This window comes from Oryctolagus cuniculus, chromosome 14 (genome assembly GCF_964237555.1).
Source record: "Oryctolagus cuniculus chromosome 14, mOryCun1.1, whole genome shotgun sequence".
NCBI classification, from domain to species: domain Eukaryota; kingdom Metazoa; phylum Chordata; class Mammalia; order Lagomorpha; family Leporidae; genus Oryctolagus; species Oryctolagus cuniculus.
The window spans coordinates 42965156-42991152 of record NC_091445.1 but is presented as its reverse complement, the minus strand read 5'-3'; the positions used below and the strand labels follow the sequence as shown (position 1 = coordinate 42991152).

Here is a 25997-nt window from a genome sequence, read left to right as displayed (position 1 = left end):
ATCAGGTATGCAAAGAACATTCTCAAGAGAAAGTCATGACCACATTGATCCAAAAAGGACTGATTAGTGGGGGCATGGCACACAGGACTGCTCTCCTGTGGTTTCCTACTGTAGCTGGTGCAAAACAAAATGCTGGGATATATAACATTTCATAACGTGATCTCCTCTTAAATGGACTCCATCCCCTATTTACCAATGGTGGGTGAGCCATTTCTTAAAGAGGCACAATTGGTAGCAAACTAGACTGTTTTATTAAAGAATAATTTTTTTAATTCATAAAAATATTTTTAATTAATTTATTTTATTTTTTAAACTTTTATTTAATGAATATAAATTTCCAAAGTACAGCTTATGGATTACAATGGCTTCCCCCCATACCGTCCCTCCCACCCGCAACCCTCCCCTTTCCTACTCCCTCTCCCCTTCCATTCACATCATGATTCATTTTTGATTCTCTTTATATACAGAAGATCAGTTTAGCATACATTAAGTAAAGATTTCAACAGTTTGCTCCCACACAGAAACATAAAGTGAAAAATACTGTTTGAGTACTAGTTATAGCATTAAATCTCAATGTACAGCACACTAAGGACAAAGGTCCTACATGAGGAGTAAGTGCACAGTGACTCCTGTTGTTGACTTAACAAATTGACACTCTTGTTTATGGCCTCAGTAATCACCCTAGGCTCTTGTCATGAGCTGCCAAGGCTATGGAAGCCCCCTGAGTTCACCGACTCTGATCATATTTAGACAAGGCCATGGTCAAAGTGGAAGTTCTCTCCTCCCTTCAGAGAAAGGTACCTCCTTCTTTGATGACCCGTTGTTTCCACTGGGATCTCACTTGCGGAGATCTTTCATTTAGGTCCCCCCCCCCCACCCCAGAGTGTCTTGGCTTTCCATGCCTGAAATACTCTCATGGGCTTTTCAGCCGGATCCACATGCCTTAAGGGCTGATTCTGAGGCCAGAGTGCTGTTTAGGACATCTGCCATTCTATGGGTCTGCTGTATATCTCACTTCCCATGTTGGATCATTCTCTCCCTTTTTTATTCTATCAGCTAGTATTTGCAGACACTATTCTTGTTTATGTGATCCCTTTGGTTCTTAGTCCTATCATTATGATCAATTGTGAACAGAAATTGATCATTTGGACTAGGGAGATGGCATTGGTACATGCCACCTTGATGGGATTGAATTGGAATCCCCTGGTATGTTTCTAACTCTACCGTTTGAGAATAAATTTTTAAAACTTGAATGCCACCCATGTCCAGTTACAGAAATAGTAAAAAATAATTTGGAGAATGGGTAATTCTTTATAACCCTAGTCTCTTCCATTGAGTAGTGATCTTTTGTTTAGTTTTGCTTTGTTTTGTTTTGTTTTCTTTCCCTTCATACTATTTGCTGAACTCCTCTACTTAGAGTAGGGCTAACTATATGATCACTAAGTGAAGCGATAATATTTCATTGTAAAAATTAAGAATGGGAATCTGAGGTGGAGGGAAGCGTTGAAAGGTGGCCAAGAGGGAGAGGAAACCTCACTTTGTTTCTAAATCTGTATATATGAAATATATAAAATTTGTATAATTTAAATAAAATAAAATATTCAAAACATCATAGTAGAAAATAATAAGAATATCATTGTAAAACATTAGGAACATATATAATGAGAAATGTGTGGGATCTCTCTGAAGATTACTGTAAAATTTAAGGGAATTTTTGAAAAAGATTGGAAGATATGAACATGTGTATAATGTTACAGTATTATACAGATGTTAATTCTTTTCCAATAAATACACATTTTAAGCCATTCCATGAAATCTTCCATTGGGATTTGATGCTGGCTATCTTCTGTTTGCCTCTTCACCCTATGACTTTCTGAACTTAGCCAACATGTCAATAGGTTCCCATTGATACTTCCAGTGGGTTCAAACAATGAAGAATCTTGGAGGAGATCTGGGGAAGGGGTGGAGTGATCTCACAGTTATTTTCCTTATAATCCCAGTCCTGTGGTATGTTTTTTTTAAAGATTTTTATTTATTTGAGAGGTAAAGTTATAGACAGTGAGAGGAAGAGACAGAGAGAGAGGTCTTCTTTCTGTTGCTTCACTCCCCAGATGGCCACAACGGCCGGAGCTGCACTGATCTGAAGCCAGGAACCAGGTGCTTCTTCCCGGTCTCCCACATGGGTGCAGGGGCCCAAGGACTTGGGCCATCTTTTACTGCTTTCCCAGGCCATAGCAGAGAAATGGATTGGAAGAGGAGCAGCCAGGACTAGAACCAGCACCCATATGGGATGCCGGCGCCGCAGGCAGAGGATTAACCTACTGAACCATGGCGCCGGCTCCTGGTATGATCTTAAACTGGTTTTCAACCTATGGTCTGGTGCTAATAATGATGGCCCTGTACACAAGGGTCTTTGTGGACTCTTTTTCTTCTAGTTTCTGCTTCTCTCCCTTAGATCAGGGATGCTGACACTGAAACTATTGCTGGCCCTGAATTCATGTCCACACCATTATTCAGAGTCTAAGTTCAGTGGCATTTCCAACTAAGCACATAGTTCACTAAGCATTTTTGTAAATCTATGGGAGCCACTAGCAATTGGGAAATATTCACTTCTGTCAGGATAGCTTTTCCAATTCTTTCTTCTCAACACAAATTTGTTGTTATTTCTCTTCTAGGAAGTTATTACATCAATGGACTGTTTCAAAAGCTATAATCACATTTGGCAAAAGGAGAAAGAAGAAACCATTAGGACATTTATCATGAACAATCCCTTGCTTTCTGAGTTTGAATCCCAGATTCTCTATTTCCAGAACCTAGAGCAGGAGATTAATGCAGAGCCTGAGTACATCTCTGTGGGTTCCATTGCTCTGTATACAGGTTGGTTCCTTTTCTCTCAGTCACATCAATTCAACAGGGTTGCTTTGATTCTTTACCTAGACTAGTATCCCAGTGAATTCTAGCTCTCTTAAAGATTGATCGTGTTTTAATTATTTATTCTGCAGTATTTTGCATGCTTTGTGGCTAACCCTTGAAAAACAAAGGCCAATTCAGAGAAAAGGCATGAGTCTGTTATACTTTGAATTAAAACTTTATTTACCAACTGACAATAATAAACTTTGAGTCTTATCTTGGAAAGTTTTGATAGTATAACTTTTTTTCCTTGGCATTTTGTTGTTGGCATTTGAATGGTTATGACAAACAAGTTTTATAAAATGAACAAGTAAGGAAAAATGTTTCCGTTTCCAGTTTGCATTTTCATGGCTAGAGGGTAGTAAACTGTGAAGTAAGTACTATTAGTGAGCAATGTTCCTGTGTCTTTTCCCACTGGCTCAGGGTCTTCAAACTGAACTCTGGGCATTTGTGTTTTACAGCTGACTTGAAGTTTGCTCTGACTGCTGAGACAAAAGCCTGGATGGTTGTCATAGGGCGTCACTGTAATAAAAAATACAGGAATGAGATGGAAAACATTTTTACCCTTGTTGAAGAATTCAGTAAGAAACTGAATCGTCCAATTAAAGACCTAGATGATATTCGGATTGCAATGGCAACACTGAAAGAAATCCGGGAGCAGCAAATCTTCATTGACTTTCAAGTGGGACCTATTGAGGTAACTGATTCTTACCTGGTCACTGCAGAAATAAGCCTACATAATGGATGATAAAATCTGAAGTGTTGGCCAGGTCTGGACTAGTGTGACAAATGGGTACTAAATCTAAGAGCCATGATTTCAGCAGTAGTGATGCCTAACACTTAACTTATGGGAGGTCTTCCAGGGTCCAATCCTCATCCTTAACATGTTACTTAAAGATCACAAGAGCAGAACCTGAGATGAGAGTGTCTATACAAGTGATTGATTGACAAGTGCTCATTGGAAAAGGGGACTGAAGGGAACAGGAACCTGGTCTCAGCCATACATTGATCTCAGCCTGATCCGTGGGAAACTCAATAACATGAATGGAACCACACAATTGGCCTAGCTTGAGGCCAGGGGTATTGCTCAGGGATTATGGACTATCATCTCCCCGTGACGAGACTGCCATCCATCTGAGGACAATTTTCGAAGGAAGGGAGCAGCTGTGGTTCTTACAGCCAACACCAAGAGGTGATGGATAGGAATGCCATCTGATGAACAGGAGCTGGATGGGCATCAACAGCGTTCATACATAACTCATTTCATCCTACAACAGCCCTTGCTTTCTATATAAGGAGACTGAGGGCTAATGAAGTCACGCATCTTGGTCAGTGTGGCATATCACTTTTTTAAAAAAATTACTTATTTATTTGAAAGTCAGAGTTACAGAGAGAGGAAAGGCAGAGAGAAAGAGAGAGGTTTTCCATCTGATGGTTCGCTCCCCAATTGGCTGCAATGGCCACTGCTGTGCCGATCTGAAGCCAGGAACCAGGAGCTTCTTCCAGGTCTCTGACATAGGTGCAGGGGCCCAAGGACTTGGGCCATCTTCTATTGTTTTCCCAGGCCATGGCAGAGAGCTGTATTGGAAGTGAAGCAGCCGGTACTCGAACCAGTGCCCATATGGGATGCTGGCACTTCAGGCCAGGGCATTAACCTGCTGCACCACAGCACTGGCCCCACACCACTTTTGTTTTTATATTGCCTGATACTATTTTATTAACAGATGAAAATGTCTTATCAGAAGTGGTTCACTATACAAAGGGTCTTTTAAAAGTTCATGAAAATGTGTATTATGAAAAAGCCATGCATGGATTTCAAAGTATTTTTGTAAAAAAAAAAACCCACTTAATTGTTTGCCATGAACTTTGTGAAGAACTGTTGTAATAATTCTTTGAAGTGAAACTAGTATAATTGTAACATTGAAGAAATTCCAGATGTAAAGATGTCATCTCTCTGTTTCATCTTAATTCAAATACTTGGACTTAGACTCTGATGGTAAGGATCAGACTATAGCCTCACAGTTTCTGAGTCCCTCTTTGAATTTTGAAAAGCTTCTTTTTCTTTTAAGCTGGAAATGTTTTATTTAAGGTATACAAACTTCATGCAATTCATAAGTACAAATTTAGGAACAGTGATTCTTCCCACCCTACCCTCCCTCCCACCTTTACTCCTAACCCTTCTTTCTCCTCCCTCTCCTATTCCCATTCTTATTTTCTACTAAGATATATTTTTAATTAACTTTATGCACATAAGACTAATCATACACTAAGTAAAGAGTTTAACAAATAGTATGAAGACAAAATCTGTTACTCAACAGTTGAGAGAAGGACTGTTCAAAGTCATTGCATCTCAAAGTATCAATTTCATTTCTATAGATTACCTTTTAGGTACTCTATTAGTTGCCAAAGATCAGGGAGAACATATGGTATTTGTCTTTTTTGGGACTGGCTTATTTCACAAAGTATAATATTTTCCAGTTGCATTTATTTTGTTGTGAAAAACAGGATTACATCATTTTTTTTTACCACTGTGTAGCATTCCATGGTGTACATATCCCATGGGATTGTGGGTAAAGCTTCCGCCTGCAGTTCTGGCATTCCATATGGGTGCCTGTTCAAGTCCTGGTTGCTTCAATTCCAATCCAGCTCCCTGCTAATGCACCTGGGAAAGTAGTTGATGATGGCCCAAATCCTTGGGCCCCTGCATCCATGTGGGAGACATGGAAGAAGCTCCTGGTTCCTCGTTATGGATCGGCCAAGCTCTGGCCATAGCTGCCATTTGGGGAGTGAACCAGTGGATAGAAGACCTCTCCCTTTCTCCGCCTCTGCCTCTCTCTAACTTTGCCTTTCAAATAAATAAGTAAATAAATAAAACTAAAAAAGAGAAAAGTTTCACATTACAGTGGAAATGGTATAGATTGTCACATGTTTGTTGTGTTGGGCCAGGGGAATCACTGGTTCCATCATGCTTTTTTTTTTTTTTTAGCATTGAAACATCACAGAGCTCTTTCTTTGTGCAGGCTGAGGGGAGATCCTTGAGTTTGAAGAGGAGGTGCAGTAACTGATAATCTTGTTTTCTCCTACCTGGGAGTTAAGATAACATTAGAGAAAAAGGGTCAGTATCAAAATATGACCTTTATTACTGGTAGAACTTACTTGAGAGACTTGAATTAGTATACTTCTCCTTCTTCCTAGACAGGTGTGTTTGCATGTGTGTAGATGATGCACATGCACACACACACACACACACACACACTATGGGTTTGTGAGTAGGAAATCCCAGGAATGTCATACTACAACATCCATCAGAGGCAACACTGGAAAACTACAAATGGCTCTGTTGCCCTGATCCTAATTGTGGTACTAAGGTGCAGACCACATGCATATCTCTATGGAGAAAGAAGGAAGAAAGGGAGGGGCACTGGGCTATGTTTTCCTAAATCAGTAGTTTCCCCCTCCCAAGTCAACGATCATATTACTCATTCCACCTCTATGAGGAGAAGCAATGGTGAGAAGAGAGGACATGAATGCTTAGGGAAAACCCTTTCTCATGAAAACCAAACTCTGCCTGATTTTAAATTTTAGCCATAAGAGTGATCCAAGATTTTTTCATGCTAAAGCCAATTACCTGGCCCAAACTTTGATCACAAGCACCCTGTTTTGTCTCAAAATTGAAACTTCTTGTCAACAAAGTGAAGTAGGACTGAATTAAAAACCCTGATTTATTTCATTATTCTCATATTAGGAGGCAAATTGCTTTATGTTTTTAATTTATGTAATTACACAGTCTTCAAATATAATTTGGGAGTCTGAGAAAAGATATCTTTTATTTGCAAAATGGTTTATGTTTTTAAAAATCCATTTAAAATTATAGTTTTTGATACAAAGTTCCTGTGAAACACCTAGAGAATTTTCTTATCTTACAGATGAGGAAACAAAAGCTGAGTGGCTTGGCTGCTCATTTAAACTCTTGCAGTTTTCAAGTGAAATAACTTGAATTCCCAGAGTAGTTTCACTGTCTTTCTGGCTCTCCAATCTAATGCTTTAATAAATGACCATGTGTGGATTTCTTCATCTGACTGGCAGAGATTAAGTTTTTCTTCTTTTGTGTAGGAATCTTATGCTCTGCTTAATAAATATGGACTTCTAATAGCAAAGGAAGAGATGGACAAAGTTGATACTCTGCATTATGCATGGGAAAAACTTCTGGCCCGTGCCAGTGAAGTACAGAATGAATTGGTCTCACTGCAGCCCAGTTTCAGAAAAGAACTTATTAGCACTGTAGAAGTCTTCCTGCAGGACTGTCACCAGTTTTATCTGGACTATGATTTGGTATGACTCTGGCTTTCTCTGTGTGTGTTTCCAGAATTTAATAGACTATGCAGATTATTATTGTTATTTAAAAATCTTGTCAAATTCCATGAAATTTCCTAAGAATTTCATAGGAATGGGCATTTTACTTTCATGACAGCAAAGACTTTCTCTTTCATAATCACTTTCCCTTAGAGTTCATACAGAACAATTTCAGCAGAAAATGAGGGATTTAAAATATCTGTTCCTATGATACCATTGATCTCTATGGAAGCTGTTGATTGTACAGTCCCCCTTTCCACAGCATTCCCTAATTCCACAAATAACAGAGCTCCCAGCCTGTGCCGGGTGCTGTCCTTGGTGCTGATGAGACAGTGCTAGACCAGACAGATGTTGCTCAGCCCCAGCTGTGTTCATCTTTTAATTATACTGATGGTTTTCAGGGAAGAATCACCTAGTGGGAACATGTTGCGTAAATAAATCCATTTAGAGTCTTAATGTGTTGCAGAATGGGACTATGTAGAATATATAATATAATTTGTACCTATAAACTAGTAGCAAAACAAAGCACAGAACTAAGAAAGTTAGGAGATTGGATCCATGTACTAACTTCATGGATGAAGAAACATAGAAATCCAGATGATTAAGGTGTTCTAATATGGAGAAACCTGGTTGTAATATTGACACTTTTTTCAAAAAGATATTAGAATGGCAAGATCTGTAAGTTATCAGATATACATGTTTTAGTTCAAAATTAAACATTATGAACACTTTTCATTGATCCATCTTTGCCTGTGTCACCTAAAAGGTAAATAGTAGTAAATATTTTTAATTTTCAAAATTTCTTAACTTTTGAAAGTTGTGGCATTAGCCTGATTTTTTAAACTTGAAAAATATTTCCAAATAAGTTCCTGAGGCCTTTTTTAGAAATGAAAAACTTTTTCCTATTATATTGTATGACATGGATAGAGACTAACTTTAATATTCAGATACTTTGTGTTCATGATATCTGTATGCAAACATTTTGTCTTATGTTATGTCAACCTTTTGCTTTAGAATGGTCCAATGGCTAGCGGCTTGAAACCACAGGAAGCCAATGATAGGCTTATCATATTTCAGGTAATCTTTTTGGTTTTTATGATCTGCTAAATAGTGAAAACCTTATTATATTTTAAATGCATATATACTTTCTTTTACAAAGAGAAATGTTTATTGCAGAATATATAATTTTACTTTTAAAAGTATGATTTGGTATGGTTACAATTAGAGATGTCTTCTAGGAATTATTTATTACCACTTAGTACTGCTGTTTGCATGTGTCCAGAGATCATACATGCTTACTTGTTTGCCAAGATTTTCTTTTCTTTTATTTTTTAAGAAATAGCTATTTATTTGGAAGGCAGAGTGACACACAGATATGTATATGTATATTTATATGTATATATATATATATATATATATATAGAGAGAGAGAGAGAGAGAGAGAGAGGGAGAGAGGGAGGGAGAGATATTGGTCTTCCCTCCAATGGTATATTGCCCAAATGCCAGTGACAGCTAGGCATGGGCCAGGCAGATGCCGGGATCCAGGAACTCCATCCAGTTATCCCATGCAGGTGGCAGAAATCCAAGTATTTGGGCCATTTGTTGCTTCCCAGGCACATTAACAGGAAGTTGTATTGGAAGCACTGAGTAGCTAGGACTAAAACTGGTACTCTGGTATGGGAGGCAGACACCCCAACTGGTAGTTTAACCCTTTAGGTCATAATTCCCACCAATGATGTTTTATTTGCACTTATATATTTGTTTATGTACGAATCATTCTCAAGTGATGTCACTTGTGTTTATAATAGAATCAATTTGATAACATCTACCGGAAATATATCACCTATACTGGAGGAGAAGAACTTTTTGGCCTTCCTGTTACACAGTATCCTCAGCTTCTTGAAATAAAGAAGCAACTAAATCTTCTTCAGAAAATATACAGTCTGTATAACAGTGTCATAGAAACTGTAAACAGTTATCACGATGTTCTTTGGTCAGAAGTGAATATTGAAAAAATTAACAGTGAACTGTTAGAGTTCCAGAACAGGTGAGAATTTAAATGTTTAGACCCCCCCCCCCCCCACCGAGCTGTTTAACTTAAGATGCTGTCTTCTTTGACGTGCTGCCAAGGTATTTTTCACTCCAGATGTTTTGCAGTACATCTTGCTGCATTGTTGCTGTCTGTTGACATCATCCTTGTCAACAGCTTTCACTAATGACCCCCATGTGTACATGGTGAGACAGGGACATCCTTTAAACCTGGATGCGTGTCTTCAGGGGCTTTCCTGAAGCTCAGGGGGTGTTGCTGTTTACATTGTACTTATCAAACATTTCAAGTTTGAGTTAGATGATTTCCTGGAATGAAAGAAAGACCACAATGATTATTTTTAACATTGTTTTAAGTGTTGAATACAATGAAGATGGGGGGTCATTCATTGTATATTTTGGCTGAAAGTCTGAAAGTTGCCTATAATGTCTCCATCTGGGTAATTGTGAGAGGACAATGGAAAAATGATTACTATCTGGGAGAAGCAATGTCCTGTAATATGAAATTTCCCTTATGAGTCACTGTATTATATCAACATATAGCTGGGGTGAGGAAATTAAAAAATGAGAAGAGTATTTGAAGAGACTGTTTCTGACCCAAATGCTAGCAGTCAGTCTGGGACATGAGAGGGCTGGGCTTGGAACAGAGTGGCCGCTTACACTGGTTTCCCTGTATAGGTGTCGGAAGCTGCCCAGGGCCCTGAAGGACTGGCAGGCTTTCTTGGACCTGAAGAAGATGATCGATGATTTCAGCGAGTGTTGCCCACTGCTGGAGTACATGGCCAGTAAGGCCATGATGGAGCGGCACTGGCAGAGGATAGCTGCCATCACTGGGCACAGTCTGGATGTGGGGAGTGAAACCTTTAAGTTAAGGAATATCATGGAGGCCCCTCTTCTGAAATACAAAGAAGAAATAGAGGTAAAATTGATAGATGTCATGAAGTAGTGGAATATGAGAAAGTCTCAGGGGTTTATTTTAGAACATTCCTATGTATGGAATGTTGAATAAATTATTTGAGGACAATTGAAACTCATTTCCTGGCATTCAGCATTAATTCCTCAACAAATATTTGTCAAGCACCTACTATGGGACAGGTTCTGTGTTGGAGACATAAAGATGCATTTCTGCATTCAGAGGCCATTAAATAATTAGTTCAGTTAAATAATCATACAAATAAAGGTATGCTTATACAATGTGGTAAGTATGATTGAAAGAAAATCATGCTGCTCCATGAGAGCCTGTGGTAAAAGAGGTTGACTTGTCTGAGGGTGCTAAAGATAGGAAAGTCTAGGGTGAAGGTGCAGGGCTAGCTGGGTGCAGGGAGTGTGGTCCTGTGGTGAGGGCAAGGGGCCTGGAAAGTGCAAAGAAGGAAGATGAACGTCACATGTCAAGGGTGCAAAGTGTGAATGGGGAACTAGAAGACAAGCCATGCTGGAGTGTGGAAGATGGGTAGGCAGGACACAGATGAAGCCAGGGAGGTGGACTGGGCCAAGAGCATGTTAACACTTTTAATCTTCAAAACAACAGGAAATAACTGGGAAAACCAGTATAGAGGCCCAGGCAAGAGATAATGTTTGTTGGAGTTAGTGGGGTTGAAGAGGAGGAAAAATATTCAAGGGATTTTTTTAGGAAATGCAATTGGCCAAAATTTGATGATGAAGGAAACATTGTAAGAGAGAGATGGGGAGAGGTAAGGATGAACTCTATAGATTTCTTGTAGAGTGGTCTGGATGGATGATGGTGCAAATCACAGAGACTATTAGAAAGGATCAGATAAGGTGATGAGATACAAAGATCATGAACTTGATTTCAGGCATGAATTTCACATTTAACAGATGTGTTTGGGGTTTGCTTGGAGCTGTAAAAAGTTACTGAATTCTTGGGCACAGATGAGCTCACACAGAGAGAATGGAGTGTGAGAAAGAATGAGGGTGTAGGCAGTGCTAGACTAATGGTCCAGAAGATGAGGCTTCAGAGGGACTGGAGAAGTTACCAGTGAGATTGGGAAAAAATCATGGCTTTCATTTGACTTGAGGTAAATGAGGACAACACTAAAACTTCAGCCTGTGGATAAACTTTCAAAAATTTCAACAGTTATTACATACCTCTTCTGTCATCTTTCTGGAACAGTTTGCTGGGAAGTTTATAATAAGTTTCTATTTTATTTAACTATTTTTTATCCCCATTTTTGATCCTACATCTAAGTCTACATACACATATGCCATATGTTGTGTTGCATTTAAGATCTGAAAATATACATGTTTATACATACAAGGGGATCTTCAAAACATTCACAGAAAGTGCATGTTATGATAAGACTATGCATGGTTTTCAAAACTTTTTGGCACCAAAATAAACTTATCTTTTAGTTCCACTTTCCATGAAGTCTTTGAAGTCCCCTTGTACACGTGAAATAATAGTGAAGACAAGATCTCTGCTAAACCTAGACCATTAAAGAAGGATGTGTGACTTCATGTAACAGAATGAGAGCTTGCTGTTTTGTTAGGACATCTGTATCAGCGCAGTGAAAGAAAGAGACATCGAACAAAAGCTAAAGCAAGTGATTCATGAATGGGACAACAAAACATTCACATTTGGTGGCTTTAAAACCCGTGGAGAACTCCTCCTGCGAGGAGACAGCACCTCAGAAATCATTGCTAACATGGAGGACAGCTTGATGTTGCTGGGTTCCCTACTGAGCAACAGGTGAGGAGACCATCTATCCTTTCCTTAGATTTGATAACCATAACAAACATTTTCAAGGGAAATTAATAAAAAAGCCTGGTACCATTTATTCCAAGTTGAAAATATTTTCTTTTTTTAAAGATTTATTTATTTATTTTGAGCGGCAGGGTTACAGACAGAGAGAGGGAGAGACACAGAGAGAGGTCTTTCATCTGCTGGTCACTTCCCAAATGGCTGCAATGGCCAGAGATGGGTTGATCCAAAGCCAGGAGCCAGGAGCTTCTTTCAGGAATGTAGGGGCCCATGCTTGGGCCATCTTCCACTGCTTTCCCAGGCCATTCATTAGCAGAGAGCTGGATTGGAAGTGGGGCAGCCGGGACTCAAACCGGTACCCATATGGGATGCTGATGGCACAGGCAGAAGCTTAACCTACTATGTGACAATACTGGCCCCTAAAATACTTGTTTTAACTTCAGCCTTTGGTGCAGAATGTGTAACACTGGTTTTATTTCATCATTCTGTGTTTGTGGTATGTATTTGAGAAGTCAATTGGACCCAATAATGTGACATATAGTTAATCACTTAGATCTTGCTAAACATTTCAACTTTGTCACTGACAAGCTTCACTGCACAGCTAACAGCTCAACAGATCCCAAATTCCTGGGGGGGGCATTATTCTGAGTTCCAGAATAATCATTGTGTGAGAAAACTTTTTGCCAACATCTGTGAACTAGAAACTCTTATTTGGGTACGTATTTGATTTAAACAATGAATCAGAATGGAGAATGAAGTTAACTCATAGATAGGAGAGACCTGGCATAGGCTGATAGCTGTCTAATGCTTGCTTTTGACATGCTCAACAAAATCATCACATTTGGAGATGCCAACCACAGACTCATGAATTTACGTTTCTTTCATTTATTGCTTTTCTTTTTCTTTTTCCAAAATAATCTTTTGTACACTAGGATCTTCTCAAATATGCAGTAATTGTGTAGAATGTGAATATCCTCATGATACAAATTAATTGTGCTAGTTTAGCTTTAAAATATCACTTGTTTCTCTGTATCAATACTTGTAGAGAGTACTACCTACTTATTACTGCCTCAATAAAACTTCATCTTCTTTCCATTTACTTGGTATGCCTAAGTGAGTTAATATGAGATATAAAATTAGGTCTTGGAGACTTAGACTGTTGGTAAGACTGAGTTTGGATTTCCCAGGATTTGATGAATTTTAATGAACCTGCTTACTATTCTTACCTAACCAGAATGAAGGATAAATGAACAATAACCCACATTAGGAAGGTAGAAAAGGCACACATATGAATTAAATAAAAATTGTCTGCATTAGAGACCAAGAAAATTTACTTCCCAATGGCTTCTAGTCTACCAACTGGATTATAAATATTTTTATTGAGCATCTATTATGTGCATTTATTGGTGCCATGAGTGGAACACTGAGTATAAAGTTCTCTGTTTCTATGGAACTACATTCTAGTGAAAAATACAAAAAACTCAGAATTTGAGAGCATTGAAGCAACTTGGTTAACAGTGATTAACATGGTAGTTAAAATAGTATTCATTAATGTGACTAATATTAATGAACTAATATTCAAGTCCATATTATGTAGGGCTAGAGGAATGAATGAAGAGATAAGAAAGAGAAGAGGAAAAATAATGGCATGCTGTAAACTCATTTAGCATTAAATTTGCCCATACCACATTCAAAATCGCCTGTGCAATACCAAAATTTTTGTGTGTCTCATGTAAAAGCAGTGAATGCTTCAGGGTGAATGGGGGCTGCATCACACCAAGAAAAACGCAAGCTTCACTGCTATCTGCATCACTCTTCTGTCATTACTAGGTGTGACCTTCCTTTACACTCAAGGCTGTTTCTCACATCTCATGTAGAAGAAGCGTGGATTTTAGCCTTCACTTCACACAAGATAAACTCAGGAACATCTGAAAACCCCAATGCCTGGGCCACTTCTCACACATATGATTGGGACCCCAGCTTGCATCAATAACATCTAATGCTTGTTTATGCTTCCAAAATACAGCCAAATTTGAGAACTATTGGTGTGGAGCTTAAACTATATGTTGTTGCAAAGGAGGCTGGGGAATTCAGGGTTTTATGGGAGCAGACATAAACACATTTAATTGGGATTGAATATATAAAGAAGGAGGAAAAAAGGACATTGGGAGGCTGCTGGCAGTCTCTGTCTCAAGGGCCAAAAGGGAACTATAGATCAACCATGAAAGAGGCAGCAAAGTGACTGTTGGGTGTACAAGTCTCTATACATAAGGCCTTTTACACATATGTGCACAAATCTGAGTGAGTTGGACATAGGTGAGTGGAAAGTAAGAGAGAACAAGACTTGGCTGGCGCTGTGGCTCACTAGGCTAATCCTCTGCCTGCGGCACCGGCATCCCAGGTTCTAGTCCCGGTCAGGGTACAGGATTCTGTCCCAGTTGCTCCTCTTTCAGTCCAGCTCTCTGCTGTGGCCTGGGTGTGCAGTGGAGGATGGCCTAAGTCCTTGGGCCCTGCATCCGCATAGGAGACCAGGAAGAAGCACCTGGCTCCTGCCTTTGGATCAGCGTGGTGCGCTGGCCGCAGCGCGCCAGCCACAGCGGCCATTGTGGGGTGAATCAACGGAAAAGGAAGACCTTTCTATCTGTCCTCTCTCACTGTCCACTCTGCCTGTCTAAAAAAAAAAAGAAAAAGACACTGAAGAGTCATATATTGTTGTATTTGAATATTGTATTAATTGTCTATTCCTACCAACGACTCTATACTTGCTCCATATATGAAAAACTGGAGACTCAAGGAACAGGCACAGAAGCCCTGGAGAGAGATTATTATTCTCTTGAATGTAGCAACAGTGACTAGAATGATTAAACTATGGAAGATGGGTGGAATCAAGTCTAGGGCCTGATTTGTTCCTTAGATTGCTGGTTTTTTCCCCTCTTTCCATGCTCTGGATGAAAAGGGGAAAAAGTTAGACTAAAAATTCCTAATAAGTTGTGATAAATAAATCACATAGTAGCATAATTTAAAAACCCAACAACATAATCAAATTTGTAAAAAAAATCAAGAGGTTGAAAATGAAGATTTTAAAAGCTTCTTTAATTTGAAAATAGCAACAACATTAGGACAGAAAATAACACAGCATACGTAACATATTTCTTATTTTAGGTACAATATGCCCTTCAAAGCTCAGATTCAAAAATGGGTGCAGTACCTTTCCAACTCGACAGACATCATCGAGAACTGGATGACAGTGCAAAACTTGTGGATTTATTTAGAAGCCGTCTTTGTGGGAGGGGACATTGCCAAGCAGTTGCCCAAGGTTTTGGAATTTTCTTTATGATTTCATCAAGTTTCTCAATTGAAGGAGTTTCTAAGAATGGATAATTTTTAAAAAATGCAATAGTATTTTAATCTCTATTAAATTTATCCTCCAAATCTTTTTGTTGATGCTGTTACTAGTCAAAGGGAGTGTGAGATTGTTGAAAGGAAAGGGGTCACACTCAGTAAGAATCCTGCAAAATTGTGAGGTGTGATAGGAAACAGAGGGTTAACAAAACAAAGAAGATATGCCGGTATAAACCATATGCTTTTTCCCACAATTTGAAGGTAGAAATTGAAACAGTGTAGAACTATGGCATAGTTATCTTGACAATGGTAGGATAATTTGTTATTCCACTACTGACATTTTTAAATAATGCACACTATACAATATACCCAATTATATCTGTGCTGTCAAATTGAGGGGTGGAAATCTGAAGGAAAAAAAATCTCCAAAACAAAAAGGGCTTCTTCTCAAGATTTTGAGTGTATTTTTCTCATCAAATTATAAGCCTCTTACTAGGTATGTCTAGAGTATATTTTGAGATTTCCAAAATACATTTTAACCAAATCTCAAGAATTCTTATTCAATTACTTTAAGTTGTTTGCAAGATTATATCACTTTAACAATATAGTTGAGTTTTAGAAGCATAATTGAGTATTCTCTTCACTTGTTTCCTAACTTTCTTTTTGCTTAGTTTTTAGTTTAATTATAGAAGATTGATCTGTTATCTAGTTATAATGCAGACCATTTTTTTTTGACTGACAGTGAATTTTAAGTTTTTTTTTTAAATTTTGCTTTTGTATTTGTACTGGTTTTTTGCTTGATGAGTACAAAAAGAATTTAACATTGAACTTAATAATAGAAACTTTCACATAGACTATACCAGGAGCTAAGTGGAGTTTTTTGCTGACATATTTGATAGTATATCCTTATTGGTAACATATAGAAAGCTTTAGGGAGAAAATTAAAAAAAAGTATATTGCTACTTTCCACTTTTGCAATATACTCCAGTATATTGCATTTCTACTTTTTTCTGAAAAAATCTTTTTGAAACCTTTTGCAATATTAAAATTATACTGGAATCAATTTTGTATTCTTATTGAAATTGTTTTCTGAATACACAAACAACCTAATGTTCATGTTGAAAACCTGAAAGTAGAAAATTCACTCCATTTAGAGGTACCCATGAAAACTGTTTAGAGTTTCCTTGCCTCACAAGTTATGTTATATTGTATTGCTATTTTTCTGTGTTTAAAAGTATTTATTTGATAGAGAGGGAACACATTTCCATCTGCAGATTCAGTCCCCTGAATGCCTACAACATCCAGGACTGAGTCTGGGCTGAAGCTGGGAGTCAGGAACTCATTGCAGGTTTCCCATGTGGCTGGCAGCAACCCAATTACTGGAGCCATTATAGCTACCTTTCAGGATCTGCATTGGCAAGAAGTTTGAGGCAGGACCCAGAGCTGGAAACTGAACGTAGCTGCTCTGGTGTGGGATGTTGGTACCTTAACTGCTGTGTTAATTGCTAAGCTAAATGCCTACCTCTTTATCTGTCTTGTTTTTAGTGAGCATAATGGGAGAACCAGGATTGAACTAAAGATTCTTGATTAGTAAAGTGAGTGATATAGTTCAAGAGGCTCAAGGAGAATTAAATAGGATATATGTGATATTAGGCATATAAATGTGGGTCTCGACTTGTTGGAACTCTGGCTTCAGCTGGGGGTGTGTGAGATCCTCTCCTCTTCAGATTGCAGGTATGTTTAAGCAGTTTGTTACCTGATTCTTATAGGAGGCCAAGCGCTTTTCCAATATTGATAAATCTTGGGTGAAGATCATGACTCGGGCACATGAAATGCCAAATGTGGTTCAGTGTTGTGTTGGAGATGAGACCATGGGACAGCTATTACCACACTTGCTGGACCAGTTGGAAATATGCCAGAAATCCCTTACTGGGTAAGTTCTGTAGCTTTTCAAACTCTCAGTATCCTAGAGGTGAAAGGGAGAGACTAGCTAACAGTCAAATTTATCTTCTTTTTCTAAGACTTAATTCATGGATAAAACTGCTATACAAATAAAACTGCTAATGTAGAGCCTTACAGTCTCCCCATACACTTACCAGCTATGTCCTGATGTTGGACGTATAGGACTTCAGGCTGCTTCCACCACTGAAATAAGACCTTGTAAACATTCTTATAGTCCCTGCTTTTAAAAGTTATTCTTGTGTTCCCCCTAAATAAACATCTGTCAGACCAAAATAGTTCATTATACTCATTATATAAAACAGTGTATGCATATAAGTGGTTAGGATTACAGAGAAGTGAGTAGCTAATGTAAATCTGTCACACACACAAACTATGCACACATGTGTGTAGGTTTGGTAAATTTTGAGGATCATACATTTTATTGTTTTTTTCTTTACCTACTCAAAATTATAAAGTAGAAATAGATTAAATGACAATATTCTAAGTGTGTATTGCCATACCACATTTTTTTTTTTTAACAGGCAGAGTGGACAGTGAGAGAGAGAGAGAGAAAGGTCTTCCTTTGCCGTTGGTTCACCCTCCAATGGCCGCCGCGGCCGGTGCGCTGCGCTGATCCGATGGCAGGAGCCAGGAGCCAGGTGCTTTTCCTGGTCTCCCATGGGGTGCAGGGCCCAAGCACCTAGGCCATCCTCCACTGCACTCCCTGGCCACAGCAGAGAGCTGGCCTGGAAGAGAGGCAACCGGGACAGAATCCGGCGCCCCAACCGGGACTAGAACCCGGTGTGCGGCAGGCGGAGGATTAGCCTAGTGAGCCGCGGCGCCGGCCGCCATACCACATTTATTCTAAGCATTCAACTTAAATATTAATCTCCTTGCCCAACTCTGGAAGACAGATGACCTTGTCTCATTTATTTGACTCATGTCTCTGTGATCTGTAACAGTTTCCTGTGACTAAGAAGTTTTTCCTATGCGTTGATGAACCCAGACTAGTCATCTAAGTCAGGCTGCCCTTGTAGACACAGGTGATGCTTAAAATACTGGTCTTTGAATAGCACTTTGGAAGGATCCTTGTGAAGGGAATATAGGTTATCAAACTTCAACAAAAAAGTGACTAAACTAAAAATAAAAGAAATACCAGTATGATAACATGTAAGTAATATGGAGTATTTATTTTTGGCTGTCCCAAAAGTTTTGATATAGTGATTGAGAAATAATAAATTGATGAGAAAATTAAGGTCAAAGGAAAAGAAGGGATAGCAATGATAGTAAAATTGGTACAGAAAAAACTATAAATAAACCTCAGATTTAGAGATCAAAAGTACTTCTTAGGGATAAAAAGAAGAGAGTTAGTCAATTAGGTATACTTTTCATAGGCTCCAAAATTATAAAGTACTGTTTGTATAGGAAAACATCACTTTTTTTTCTGTCCTTGAATCCATACTGTGAAAGAAGTTCTATTGTGTATCGTATTAAATTCTGAGCAGGGTCCTCACCTACTTTCTTTTCATGGTATAAGTCAAGCACGTGCTTTTCTAAAGGAATGACTCCATTCAGGGAAACAAGGGAATGGGATGACTGCATATGCTTCAACACATCTTTCGTGAATATCTTTTAAATATCCATGTTGGTGGGAGGTGTTGGACCACATGAAATGTGAGCGTTTTAAACCCTGATAAGAATCCAGAGGATACATATTCTTCACTTCTGGTTTAAGGTTAATCTGTAAACTCTGGGATTCAGTTGAGGATATTTCGAGGTTTTTATCTGCGTAGGACAACTGAAGAATCTAAATAAGACTGTGCCTAAATGCATATCTATCATATTAACTATGGAGATGGTTTGGTAGCAGCTAGGGGTAGGGACAGATTTTTCCTTAGCAAATGTTTTCAAGTTTATTTTGGGTGGTGGGTATACTAAAGGCCTAGTCTACAGAGTATTGGCATAATTTGATAACTTTCCTTTTGAGGATCATGCTAAGCAGGCAGAATAAACCCTGAGATCATAGCCAATGCAGAATCATTGTCATCTTTTCTTCTTTAATGAAAACCACATGCAAGTGATCCCTCCAAAATACATTTTCAGAAAAAGACTCTCAGATATTAATACTTTGGTCTGCTTTATAAAATTGTTAGGTCAAGTTATGTGACCATTGAAGGATGTTTGACAAAAAGAAGGATTTTTGTTTTTCATGCTTTGCTATAATGATGATTATTTAGCATGTTGTCTCAGACCACACTAAGGGTTCTTGAACGTCAACCTGACATGATGATAAGCTCTTCACCAGCATCAGGACAGAGGGAAAGAGGATAGGGGGTTTACAATGTTTCCAGGGTTCCAGGGTTCTTCTCAGAAGGACTGAGGAGCAGGGATTGTTGGATCATATATGGGTTCTGAAAATCACACCAGTGTTCTACCTACCGCTGGGCTTTTAACTTTTTAAACTTTCTCTCTTTTCTTTATCTGCCACCATAAGGAGACACACACACACACACACACACACACACACATCACCTCAGCTTTTCTTTTGTTGTTTTAATTCTCTTCTTTTATTATGGACTTATTCTACTCTATTACTTCACATTTTGGCATTGCAGTTTCTCAGAACAGCATCAGAAAAGGCTACTGTGAGGATAACAAATAAGGAGTAGGCATTGGGTATCTGCTTTTGTCCCACCTCCTCTTAGAGAGCAGGCTCAATGCTTTTCACACTGAAAGTAAATAAATCCTATTGCCGTAACATATCCTGTGCAGCAAATTTTCCTGACCATCCTATGGGTGTTGGAGAGGATGATTACCACTTACACACCAAGGCTTGTCTAGATCATCACTGTAGATATGGTCATTTCTTCTCCAGATTCCTCACTAACTATGAACCTCCCTTTCTATCTCCTCTTCTTCGCCTGTTTCTGAAGAAAGGTCTGAGGAATCTAGCTCTTGCCTCACTCTAGGCATTGTACTCAGCAAAACCTGCCCAGCACTGGACTCAACATGGACGTTGAGCATGTCTTCCTTGCATGCACTAGAAGATGGTAGGTTCTGACCCATGTGATTCTACAGTAAAATCTTTATTTTCCTAGCATGAGAATTCTGCTGCTGTGAAATAAGAATGTTTCCTCATAATTTTACATAAGAAACAAGTAGGTAATACAAATGACAAGGAAAGAATAGAAATGAAAAAAACCAAGTGAATCTAAAGTTTAAAGAAATTGGTAAAATTTCAGTAAGAAACTGTGATGAAAACTGCAATAATTCTAACAAATGCCAGAAAACAAAGCTATAGATAATAAAATAACAGTAACAAATAGGTCCACAACACCAGGAATCCTAGTAACATACAGCAAATCTAGAAGCTAAAGTATAATTAGAGCTGGTCAATGATAGGAACGCTCAGGGTTTTAGTAACTCCTGGAGGCAGTGAACAGCACAAAACCCCTTTCATGGAGCTTGCTCACAGCTGGATTTTCCTTCTTTTCTGATGTTGGATTCATTGGATTCTCTTTTAAGACACAATTTGCAGCACTATATGGAGTCTTTAGGTGATATGGAGCATTTCCCTTAGAAATGAAAAGATGTATTTTAGAGATGAAGCAAAACAACAAAAACAAAACCCAAAACTCACTGTGTATATTTTATCCAGTTCTCTGCAAAAAAAGTGCAAGATCTTACTCTTATGAAAAATGAAAAAATTCTACCACTACTTCTGTATAAAAGTCGTTTCTTCATAAGAAAAATAATATAATTTGACAAAATCCAACAAGTCAGCAAACCAACAACATTGAGAAAACATATGGGAAGATTAATTTGTCACATAATCTTTCCTCTTTTCCATCCAGATTGATTTGTTCCTAAAAGGTTCGGCTCTGTGTGTTTGTAAAAGTTTGTCTGTTTCTTTCCTGCTTAGATACTTGGAGAAAAAACGTCTTTGCTTTCCTCGCTTCTTCTTCGTCTCGGATCCCGCTCTTCTGGAGATTCTGGGGCAGGCGTCGGACTCCCACACTATCCAAGCCCATTTACTGAATGTATTTGACAACATTAAATGCGTCAAGTTCCATGACAAGGTTTGCCTAACTCTAATTGCTGACCCCTAATCACTCCATTTTAGAATCTGAATTGTTTTTGTAAAGTGGTTCTCTGACACTGTTTTTGCAAAGGTTTCCTTTCTTGTTCACAAACCGTTGGCCAGTGACTAAAAGCAAACCATGGGATCCAATTTGCCTTCAGAACTGTATGATTTGTTAATACTCAAAGTGTAGATTTGAATAAGATGATAGTTAAATGTGACAAAGAATGCAAGTTATACTAATTTAACTGTTTAGAAATCTAATGATTTCCTACTTAGAAATCCAACAAGACAAATAAATCAGTTGCTCAGAAAATAGTGACTTGACTAACCAGTATTGTTGCAGTCATTTTATTGTTTTTAAAAAGGTTTTAGAAGTTTTAGCATGATTTGCTAAAAGCCCCTTATTTTTATACTCCCAATGTACTTATAGAATCTTGGGAGATTCAACTTAAGAGAGATTACATTTGAACAGCTGCCAAAAGATATTGTCTTGTCCATCCCTCCTTCCAAATTCTCTGGAAAAATGACTCTTCCCATAATATTATATTCAATTCCCCTTTGGTGCCTCACACAAAGCCTTAGTAGCATTCATTTATTAATCCTAACATGCAATTGACTTTTTTTTTTTTTTTGACAGGCAGAGTTAGACAGTGAGAGAGAGAGAGAGACAGAGAGAAAGATCTTCCTTCCGTTGGTTCACTCCCTAAATGGCCACCATGGCCGGCGCTTTGCCGATCCAAAGCCAGGAGCCAGGTGCTTCCTCCTGGTCTCCCATGCGGGTGCAGGGGCCCAAGCACATGGGCCATCCTCCACTGCCTTCCCGGGCCACAGCAGAGAGCTGGACTGGAAGAGGAGTAACCAGGACAGAATCCGGTGCCCCAAACGGGACTAGAACCTGGGTTTCCGGCGCTGCAGGAACCCTAGTGAGCCGTGGTGCCGGCCTACAATTTACTTTTACTGAGTAACTACTGTGTGCCAGATGTGCTTATCAGTGGGACTATACTAACCCTCAGGAAACTTGCGCTCTGCTGCAGAAGGCAAAGTAGTTGTAGCAATCATCTGCTGGGTGCAGTTACTGCAGTGATGCCATGGCAATTAAACGCCAGTCATTATGGTCATAGCCCTCATGTTATGTGTGGGGACTGATGCCAACCCCAGGCTCCCAAGGAAGAATGTAGCATAATCAACATGAAAGTCTCTTTTATGCAGTGTAACACTCAACAGAAATCTGGCAAGTAAAGTATGGCTAACTTGGGACTTGAATTATTAGTAGTATGTTTGCATTCAGCACAGGGAACATGGGAATGACTGTCAGTGAGCCCTCCCCTGAGTGTATGGGGGTGTCAGGAAAGAGTTCCTGCACAACAGGGACTTGAAGTGATTTTTGGAAGGTGAGTGAGACATTGTGAGGCAGGTGAAGAATGAAATTGTGTCGTCTGAGGGATGGGAAGCCCAGGGTGTCAGAAGTGTGGTTGTGTGAGAAAGTGTGCTATTTTCCTAGAGTTGCTGTGGGTGAAGACAACAAAAATGTGTTCTCTCATTATTCGGGAAGCTAGAAAGTAGAAACAGGATGTTAGCCGAGTTGCCCCTACTGGAGTTACAGAGGGAGCCTATGTTCCGTGCCCCTGTCCTAGTTTCTGTGGCTGGTTTCAATTTGTGGTGTCCTTGGCTAATAAACACATCCCTTTAGTGTTTGCTTTGGCCTTCACATGGCATTCTCTATCCATGTCTATATTTTTGTGCCTAAATTCCTCTACTTCTTATTAGAATACTAACCCAGAATTACTCTTCTTAACTTAGTTATGTTGGCAAAGACTCTATTTCCAAATAATGTCACCTTCACAAATAATAGGGTATCATTTTGGGGGACACAATTCAATCCCCAAAGGGACCGATGGACAAAGGAAGAATGATCCACAGGCCAGGTTCCGAAGGCCAAGTGTATCACACTACAGAAATTCTATTTCATCCCCAAAGTGGCAAGAAGCTACCGGAGGCTTTTAAACAGGATGGTGATCTGATTTGTGCTTCAGAATGATTCTTTGCACAGTGTGGATGTGGAATTATAGGGACAAGTGAACCAGTATGGAAAACATTGCAAAATTAAGATGTAAAAGGATGAAGTAGTATAAAAAAACCTTGGCAGAGGGGACACAGAGGAAGGAAAGACAGGATGGATTTTAATGGTCAAAACTTCAGTGTTGCTTGTTAGTCTGTGGGGTGTGTGGACTGAAAGAAGGGATTAAATTACACAGCAAGTTCTGATGTTTTGCTTGCAGCCTTCTGATAAAGAACTCAGACTTCGCTCATATACATTTTTTTGTACTATGACCAAAATTGACATTTTGAGATTTGATTATTGTTTATAGTCCTTATTTGTATTCTTACTGCTGTTCAATTTTGAACTTACTGGAGGGTTAAGCTTGTAACTATAAAGAAAATTGAGAGTATGTCATTATAAAAATGAAAAGAAAAAAGTAAAGATGGAGAGAAGTTGGGAGTGAGGGAGAGAGGGTGGGAAGTATTATGCTCTTTTTTTATTTTTTTTTTGACAGGCAAAGTGGATAGTGAGAGAGAGAGACAGAGAGAAAGGTTTTCCTTTTCCGTTGGTTCACCCTGCAGTGGCCGCTGTGGCCGGCGCACTGCACTGATCCAAAGCCAGGAGCCAGGTGCTTCTCCTGGTCTCCCATGGGGTGCAGGGCCCAAGCACTTGGGCCATCCTCCACTGCACTCCCTGGCCACAGCAGGAGCTGGACTGGAAGAGCAGCGACTGGGACAGAATCCGGTGCCCCAACCGGGACTAGAACCCTGGGTGCCGGTGCTGCAGGGGGAGGATTAGCCTAGTGACCCGCAGTGCCGGCCCTATTATGCTCTTAAAACTGTATATACAAAATACATGGGGCCGGCGCCGCGGCTCACTAGGCTAATCCTCCGCCTGCCGCACACCGGGTTCTAGTCCCGGTTGGGGCGCCGGATTCTGTCCCGGTTGCCTCTCTTCCAGGCCAGCCCTCTGCTGTGGCCAGGGAGTGCAGTGGAGGATGGCCCAGGTGCTTGGGCCCTGCACCCCATGGGAGACCAGGAAAAGCACCTGGCTCCTGGCTCCTGCCATCGGATCAGCACAGTGCGCCGGCTGCAGCGCGCTGGCCGCGGCGGCCATTGGAGGGTGAACCAACGGCAAAGGAAGACCTTTCTCTCTGTCTCTCTCTCTCACTGTCCACTCTGCCTGTCAAAAAAAAAAAAATACATGAAGTTTGTTCCATATTTATAAATATTTTTTTTTCTTGGCTGGCACCGCGGCTCACTAGGCTAATCCTCCGCCTTGCGGCGCCAGTACACTGGGTTCTAGTCCTGGTCGGGGTGCCGCATTCTGTCCCGGTTACCTCTCTTCCAGGCCAGCTCTCTGCTGTGGCCAGGGAGTGCAGTGGAGGATGGCCCAAGTGCTTGGGCCCTGCACCCCATGGGAGACCAGGATAAGTACCTGGCTCCTGCCATCGGATCAGCACAGTGCGCCAACGGCCGTGGCGGCCATTGGAGGGTGAACCAACGGCAAAGGAAGACCTTTCACTCTGTCTCTCTCTGTCTCTCACTGTCCACTCTGCCTGTCAAAAAAAAAAAAAAAAACCTTTTAAAAATATTTTTTTTTCTCAAAGGTTATTTATTTGAAAGGCTGAGTTACAAAGGCAGAGTTAGAGACACAGAGAGAGGGATTTTCCATCTGCTGTTCACTCCCCAAATGGCTGCGATGTCTAGAGCTGGGCGGATCTGAAGCCAGGAGCCAGGAGCCAGGAGCCAGGAGCTTCACCCTCCAATGGCCGCCGCGGCCGGCGCGCTGCGGCCGGCGCACCGCGCTGATCCGATGGCAGGAGCCAGGAGCCAGGTGCTTTTCCTGGTCTCCCATGGGGTGCAGGGCCCAAGCACCTGGGCCATCCTCCACTGCACTCCCTAGCCACAGCAGAGGGCTGGCCTGGAAGAGGGGCAACCGGGACAGAATCCGGCGCCCCGACCGGGACTAGAACCCGGTGTGCCGGCGCCACTAGGCGGAGGATTAGCCTAGTGAGCCGCGGCGCCGGCCTTCTATCAAGTTTCTATATCCAAGGGCACTACCTGAGTTTTTGTATTCTGAATCTTCTAACATTATAAATATAAATTTATTTTCAGGACTTGGAAAGGGTCAGTGCAAGTATAGGGCCCTGAACTTGAGACTCATTAGTTTCTTGGTAGAACACTTCTCTCTACAGCCAAGGAATACTTGATTACCATGGCACTGAATCTGATCCCAAAGGAACAGCATTCCATCTTGCCAAAGAACAGAAACAACAGCAAACATTTGTGTTTACTTTCCAATTTGTTTTATTTTGTTTAACTACTGTGTGTAGCCTGTGAGATGGGTAGGGAGGTAGGAAAGGCATGATTTTTTTTTAACTTTTATTTAATAAATATAAATTTCCAAAGTATAGCTTTTGGATTACAGTGGCTCCCCCCCGACCCATAACCTCCCTCCCACCCGCAACCCTCCCATCTTCCGCTCCCTCTCCCATCCCATTCACATCAAGATTCATTTTCAATTATCTTTATATACACGGAAGATCAATTTAGTATATA

At 40.0% G+C, this 25997-nt stretch overlaps 1 protein-coding gene across 2 annotated transcripts in view; it reads left to right on the top strand.

Annotated features, from left to right (window-relative positions):
• Positions 1-25997, top strand: part of DNAH5 (dynein axonemal heavy chain 5) — a 335739-nt gene that overhangs the window by 153963 nt on the left and 155779 nt on the right. For both annotated transcript variants that reach the window (XR_007922507.2, XM_051853566.2), the window contains exons 23-32: positions 2676-2877; positions 3372-3607; positions 7024-7242; positions 8278-8340; positions 9072-9310; positions 9988-10228; positions 11817-12016; positions 15191-15344; positions 17140-17303; positions 21234-21390. Coding sequence is in view for 1 of the 2 variants with exons in the window: in XM_051853566.2 (XP_051709526.2) it covers positions 2676-2877; positions 3372-3607; positions 7024-7242; positions 8278-8340; positions 9072-9310; positions 9988-10228; positions 11817-12016; positions 15191-15344; positions 17140-17303; positions 21234-21390 (1875 nt within the window). In the remaining variant the exon portion in view is untranslated. The remainder of the gene's footprint in view (positions 1-2675; positions 2878-3371; positions 3608-7023; positions 7243-8277; positions 8341-9071; positions 9311-9987; positions 10229-11816; positions 12017-15190; positions 15345-17139; positions 17304-21233; positions 21391-25997) is intronic.